General features: G+C 53.0%; 1 protein-coding gene across 2 annotated transcripts in view; it reads left to right on the top strand.

Annotated features, from left to right (window-relative positions):
• The first annotated feature begins 639 nt into the window (after positions 1-639).
• Positions 640-7,244, top strand: part of KLF7 (KLF transcription factor 7) — an 85,760-nt gene continuing 79,155 nt past the window's right edge. Inside the window, exon 1 of one of the 2 annotated variants that reach the window (XR_006888178.1) lies at positions 640-1,202. Coding sequence is in view for 1 of the 2 variants with exons in the window: in XM_046658023.1 (XP_046513979.1) it covers positions 1,101-1,202 (102 nt within the window). In the remaining variant the exon portion in view is untranslated. The remainder of the gene's footprint in view (positions 1,203-7,244) is intronic. The other variant, XM_046658023.1, reaches the window with a different exon arrangement.

Genomic DNA, 7,244 nt, shown 5'->3' with positions numbered 1-7,244 from the left:
CCTGCGGGACCGGGGGCGGGGCCTGTGCGCACCTGGGCGCCTGCGGGCCTGGGGGCGGGGCCTGTGCGCACCTGGGCGCCTGCGGGGCGGGCCCGGCCGCTGTCCCCGCGCCGCTCGCCTTTGTTCCGCCCGTCGTGCGGCGCTTCCTCCTGTGGCGCTCCTGACCCGCGGCTGGGCAGGCTGTGGGCACTGGTGAAGGGGCTTTTCTTTTCGGTTTGCTCTTTAGGAAGGGAAGCCCCCTGGGCACTCGCGTCCGGGCGGGGGGCGGGGGCGGCGTCCCTCCCCCCGGAGGCATCTGACCGCGGCCGGACTCCCCTCCCGACCCGCGGCCGCCCTCCGAGGGGCGCCCGGTCTCCGCCGGCAGCGGCGAGGTCGGAGGCGCCGGCCCCGCGTCCCGGGAGCCGCGCCTGTGCGTCCGCGCCCGTGTGGCCGCGGCCGCCGGGCCCCGCGCGCGCGCCGCGCCCTTATATAGGCCTCTAAAAATAGCCGGCCGCGCGCCGCCCCGGGAGACCGCGGCCGGCCAATCGGCGCCCGCCGCCCCGCGCGGCCCCGCCCCCGGCCCCGCCCCGCGCCGCCCATTGGCCCTCAGTGACTTCACGAGCCCCTGTTTACCTTACATGGTCACGCGCGGGGACGGACGCGCCCCCCGGGTCCCCGCGGCGCCGCGAGCGCGCGGAGGGGGCGGGAGCGCGGGGGGGCGCGGGCCGGTGGGGGTGGGGAGCGCAGGGAAGGGGGAGCAGCGATCGCGAGAAAAAAATGCAGCCTCCCAAAATAAAGAGCAAGGACTGCGCGGGGAGCGCGCGGCGCTGCAGACGCGGATGGCAGCCCGGGGTCCGTGAGTTCGCGGCCCCCTCGTGATCGGAGCGCGCGTGGCTCCGCGGACCGGCCCTGCCCGCGGCCGCCGCACGGCCGCATGCCCCGGCCCCGTCCCCGCGCCCCTCCGGCGCTGACCGCCCCTCCTGGTAGTTGACCGCACACCGCACAACAAAGGCGCTGGATGTCTGCGCTCCCGGGGGGCGAGCGCGGCAGACGGACACACGGACAGCCCCGGCCGCGCTCGGGGGAGGGCCTCTCCTCCGCTCCTGCCCGGCAGCAGCAGCATGGACGTGTTGGCTAGCTATAGCATATTCCAGGAGCTGCAACTCGTCCACGACACCGGCTACTTCTCGGCCCTGCCGTCCCTGGAGGAGACCTGGCAGCAGGTGAACCATTTAAATTACTCGTGCGAATCGTGCGGTGGCGGCGAGACGCAGGGCTGCGCCGAGCGGGCTTGGGGTTGAATGTTTTGTTTATTCCCCCCCCCCTTGGCTGTTTGTTGTCTAAAATGTTTTCGGAGACAGTCCTCCTCCCCCACCCTCAGCCCTGGGTGCGCCGAGCGAGCGGCGCTCCGGGCGGCCGCTCTCGGTGACCAGCACCCCTCCCGGCGCGCACGCTGCCGGGCTCGCTTCCCCGCGCGGACCTGCCCAACTTCTGGGGCTCGAGGGGCCGCGGGGAGGTGGTCTGGGCTTTCCAGCCCCCGCTGACAGGACGCGGCGCCCCTACCTGCACCAGCTCTACGTTTTGGTACCTCGAGTCAGGTTCATCTCGTTCAACTGGCGCTGACGACCGGCAGATGGGGGGAGGCAGCGCAAAGCGGAGTGTTTGCCTAGTAATTAGCAAGTGTCCATAAAGAATAGGAACTTGATTTTGAGATCAGAGGGTGGGCGGCAGGGCGAGGAGCCCAGTGACAAAAGACACTCCAGGATTCCCAGGAGGAGGAGGTCGGGAAGACGTGGCTATCTCCCGCTGCTCGCCTGGTGGGCTCCCCAGTGCAATGCCCCCAGAAAGAACCAGCCCCCCCGAGGTGTGTCCTTGTCCCTCTTTTTGGTTTGGGGTCCCTCTCCAGCTAGACAGCACAGCCTCCGACAAAGGGTGGTGCGTGCTCCCGTGCCTCCCACTTTGTCTTGGAGGACTAGTTAGGCGACTCCCAGGATGCTGAAGGGCAGCAGTGCCAAGTTGGCTAGGCGTCTCAGTGAGGGCGAAGCGGGGCTGGTGACAAGTTCACTGGGCTTTGTGAAGTGGAATAAAGAAAGTGCTGGTCAGTGGAAAGTGCTAGATCTGCTGCGGAAACGGTGGTTTTCTCAGCAAGGATTAGGAGCTGCTGAGGGGACGTTCTGCAGGAAAGACGGTGGGTGGGGGCGGGGGCACATGGGTATTCTGTAAAAATTCTACAGCGTGCACCACGGAAAGTCCAAGAAGACGGTCTGGATTTGCACACTGGAAGTGTGAACTTGCACAGTCTGTCCTGGAGAAACCGGCTTGCCCTTGGGGAGGGCTGCGAGAGGCTTGGTGTGTGGCTGCTCATGTAACTTCTCTGCTCCATGACAGCAGCTTGTTAAGGCTAATGAACGGCTGGATTTCCTCTGCCAGGGCCCAAAGCGGGATTTGCCAGCTCAAGGCTGGGATGTAACAGTTGCTGCTTTAGCAAGCGGGCTTGGCATTCTATGTGAGGAGCCGTGTGGCAAAGCTAGTCCTCTGACTGTGCACCATTGTTGCTAGTTGCCGGCTGTGCTCCCCTGGTTAGAGGCTGCAAGTTTTCCTCCAGGTATTGGCCTCTGGTGTCTGTGTGTCCACACGTGCACTCCTGTCTAAGAATGCTGGCAGACACGCTTGACTCTGTCTCCCTCTAAACACACACACAGTTTACGTGTTTTTAGCATAAGCCATTTCTTCAGTGCATGCTTTCCCCCATCCTTGATGAGACTGTCTCATGAAGGGTCTCTGTTAGATCTAGGTTTTTTTCCTGCTTTTATTTTGCAAGCTAATTAAACCAAAATGTTGCCAGTGTTTCATTTTCTGAGATAGCCTTCATTTCACACTGTCAGCCCACTGGTGTCAGTCGGTTGCGTGTTAACTGTCTAGACAGGTTAGGGAAGGGAATCTGTTGACCTAGCCGGCCTGCCCGAGGCAGCCCTTGTTTGTGACAAATGTTCAGCAGTGTTGGAGGGAAGAAAGTTGGCTTTATTTGTTACAGCGTTCCCTCCCGATGAATCACACAACTTTGTTTTGGTTCAAGCTTTCACAGTAGTAAAGCCTGCTTTTGGGGAAGGCCTCTCCAGAGGAAACCGGCTTTTCTGGGTCTGGTTAGACCATCCAGGAGAAAGTCTAGATCTGCGAAGCAACATCATTGGTTTGATAAGTGGGGGTAGATTGGATCTGTTGTTTCCTCAGAAACCCCCCTCCGCTTCTCCCCCCCCCCTTGTCTCACCCCCTTCAAGGAGCCTCCCCCTTAGCTTCTATCTGCAGGCAAGGAGATTTTTAACCTCCTGCACCTCCCTCCTTATTTCTTGCCTTAACCCTCTCCAACTGCTAACTACCCTCATTTTAAAACCCTTTGCCCAGCCATTTCAGAGGTGTGCTCGTGGTCCCTTCTGAAACAAACCTGGGGTGGGGGAAGCACTCCTAAATAAGACACCACTCCAAGCAGCTTTCTGCTCTGGACCCTGTAATCACAGCCGCTGTATAGAAGGGTGACTGTGACTTTGAGTTCATACTGGTGACCAAACCTCCACCTCTGTCTCTTCCTTCCTCCCTCTGCTGTCCCTCCCATCCTCCGTGTGAGGGGGGGATGCTTCTCTGCAACTGTTGGTTCCAAATCAACCATCAGATGGTGAAATTTTGAGACTCCTTTGCTCAAAATGGCCTAAGAAGGTTGCTACAAAGAACCCTGGGAACGAGGGAGTTTCCTGATGCTCTGGGGTCATCAGATCTCAGAGGTCAAATGAGGAGCAGTCCTTAGATGTTCTTCTGAAAGCGAATGGTGTACCTGGCCTTCAAGAAATGAACGAGATACAGAGATTCCAAAAATCTAACTTGGTTTGTAGGGAAAGAGAGACTTGGATGATAAACCCAAGAACAGCTGTGCATTTGAAAATTGAGGATGGACAGTTTGGGGGACTTTGTGTTAAACGTGTTCTGGGATGATTGTCCTGCTTTATAGTCAGTGAGCCTGTGGTGGCCTTCCTGTCACGGGGGTCATCATTTTGACATTGGGTTTTCAGGCAATGATGTCTTAGCGACATACAGCTCCAACTCTGAAAATCATTGCCGGTGTAATTTGAAAATCCAGATGGACATCCTGCATTAACAGCTCTCCATTCCTGGGCTCTGACTGCATACTTAAGCACTTGGCCCAAGTAGCATCATCTCTGCCTGTCACATAACTGTAAATTACACTGTGCTTATGTGGTCTATTATTTTATGGAATTCAGCTGACGCACAACTCTTACGGCTACTAGCCTTAAGCTCTTTGGAAACTTGCGGGAAATTTTCCAAGAGCTGTCTGAGCAAAAGCAGGAAAAGGTCAAAGGTAGGACAGAAGCTGGAGTAGCTTATAGGGTGCCACGTGATGATGGATAAAGGGAGACCCATTCATGAGTTTTATTGCCAATAGAAATCATGATTTTTCTGGACCCACTACTGACTTGGAAAATGAAAAGGATTTGATACAATACTCTTGGGTTTTTTTGTGGGGGAAGCTACAAAGACTTTTAGAATTCGGTATATTCTTTATACGTAGTCTGCTATTTCATGAGTGCCAGGTCCCGTAATGATGTTCTAAATCTTATTTGCACTTAGCTTTGCCTCATGCCGTTGAGGAGCATGGCATATTTACTTGAAAACTCTTATGGAATTATGCTTGTTGTTAATGCTGATTCATAATTGGCAGATGGGGTCAGTTTCAGGCCTCCCTTTTGCTCAGAGAAAATTTTCCACTGCTACTGGAAACAAATAAATAAATCATAGAACATTCTTGCCTCCTCCCCCGTTCCCCCATTGTCTTAAACTAATGGCATACTTGGCTGCTGTAAGAATAAAGTGTCCCTGTAACGCTGCAATTTCGTCTTGGTTTCAGGCACCTTGAAACACTTTGCGTAAGGGCCTTTGGTATGAGGCATCTTTAGGGGACAACCTACAAAAACCGTTGCCTTCCAAGAACAGCCTCATGGTACGAGGCACGGGATTTGTTCTGTGAGCCACATCGCTTCCTCCTCTCTGTGACGAGCTCGCCTTGCACTGCCTTCTACAGGCCTGAGCAGCCAGGTGCTGTCTCAGCCAGAAAGACAAAGCAACCTGTAGGGTCCCTGCCTCTGCAGTTTGCCTCTCTCCCCAATTTGCAGAAAACCTTGTCATGAATTAGAATTTCTTGGCAACAGCACCACCCAGGGAAATTTGTAGACACAAAGGAGCCTCGCTAACCACACAGAAAGGATAAAAGAGCTGGCTTTTTTGTGTGTGTGATTTGTGTGCTCTTCAGCTACCATCCGTCTGTTTTTTTTTTTATTTGAAACAGTGACTTAGTGGATGAAAAAAATTAGAAGTGCCCTGTTATCCAGATTTTCTTTATAAGGATGCAGTCATTAAATAAATGCAGCTTTACAAATGGGAGCACGTGTGACTGCGATCAATCACGCACTTAGCCTTTCTGTAATAGATTTATTTCCGTGTTCTTTTCGATAGCTACATCTCCGTGTAGATTCAGGGGCTTTCAAACACTATCATTCAGTCTGTCTGTTTGCAGTTTGGTATTTTAAGGTGGGCGGATGTTTCAATGCAGATGTTTTTACTACATCTGTCTTTGGTGGGGGGATAAAGACAGTGATGACTTCTTTGTTCTCCATGAAACTCTCACCCCCACCTCTACCCTGAGGAGAACGTGATGTTGGGTCCAATCCATTTAAAGGGCAGAGCAGAAGATGTGCTGTGACAGCCTCACCCTGAAATGATTTATGGATGGGATGTCAGAGACCTTCAGCATCCAAATGGGGGCTCTTTCTCTCTCCCGGCCCATTCTAAATATAAATGCCAGTGGGGGCTAATTGGCTCTCCACTTAAACGGGAATAGTTTAGAGAGGGTCCGAGTGAGGCTCTTGTTAGCCATTCTCATATACATCTTCACATTCTTCTCCCTTCAGAGAATTCCTGTATTTTAACTTTTTGACTGCAAGAAGGCTTTGCAGTCTTCTTTAATCTTTCTGAGCCTCGAGGGGGAAAGATGAGCACAGTTTATTCTGGCCAGTCCCAGCCGGCTCATGTTGATGGGATAGCTGACCAGACGGGGTGGTGCCTCTGCAGTTTGTAGCAGCGGGTATGTGGGTTTATCAATAAGCCTTTGCTGGACCCTACAATTGGCAAATGCAGAGAACACCTCTCGGATTCTGCTGCACTCAGTGCATCAGTTAGCATGTACGTTGGAATTAGGATTTGCTGAAAGTTTAGGACAGCTCCCCAATTTAACCTGAGTGGTGCCAGAAGGGTGAGGGGTGGAGATTTAGTTTCTCTACGAATAAATCCTTCTGTTTCCCTGAATCAGTCGAATGCTCGCCTAGCATAAACACGTGGAAACATTTTAACCCAAATTGCCAAATCTTACCAAGTACAGTGATTAAGAAGCTTTACAACTACTAACAGTGTTAAAGTAGGTGGAACAGGTAACAGCATCTAATCGTTAATGTTACGTGTGACATGGATAAGTTAAGAAACTCTCCTCCGCCCAGTTACATTGTGTGTCACCTTAGAATATTGGCGTCGGAAACTCCTTATTCCATTTAGTTTAAGAGTTCCTGAAATAAACAAAGTATTGCTGTTACCAGGACACGCTTCTACCTAAGATTAGTCATGGTCTTGCTCCTCACCCACTTTGCCTTCATTTCTGCTGCTAATTTGGAAAATTATTTCTCCTGCCTTGAATCCTTTTTGTTTTCCTCGTGGGGTATTTTGGGGTGGCCCTGAGAACTTGGTCCTGCTCAGTGTATTGTGTCTGTCGCACTCTCCAATAGAACAGTTTCCAGCTGCCCTGTCCGCCGCATGCGCCATGTAGATGTGGTACAGCCTAGTAGCTGCCTTGGTGTCTGGGCCAGCCTCAGCCTGCTTCGATGTGGGGGACTTCTCATTTCACAGTGATACCGTTCCTGATGGAGCCGGGAGCACACCCAGTCATGCCTTCTGGGAATTTCTTTGTTTATATTAAAATATGGAAAGTATTTCACAGTAAACACTTCATTCCTTAATTCCAGTTCTGTGCAGAATAATGTTTGGGTGATGCAAAGTTGAATTGGATCTGGATTCTTCCCTCTCTGAGCTTGACTGCTGTAGGTGAGAGTAAGCATGTTCAATGTTAGGTAATGCAGAATTGGAACACAATTGCCAACAAAGGAGATTTTAAGTCCTGTGAGTTTTTGAACACTGACCTGTGCCTATCCATA

Source organism: Equus quagga, chromosome 4 (genome assembly GCF_021613505.1).
Source record: "Equus quagga isolate Etosha38 chromosome 4, UCLA_HA_Equagga_1.0, whole genome shotgun sequence".
In the NCBI taxonomy this organism is placed as follows: domain Eukaryota; kingdom Metazoa; phylum Chordata; class Mammalia; order Perissodactyla; family Equidae; genus Equus; species Equus quagga.
This window is presented reverse-complemented; position numbering and strand designations above follow the sequence as displayed.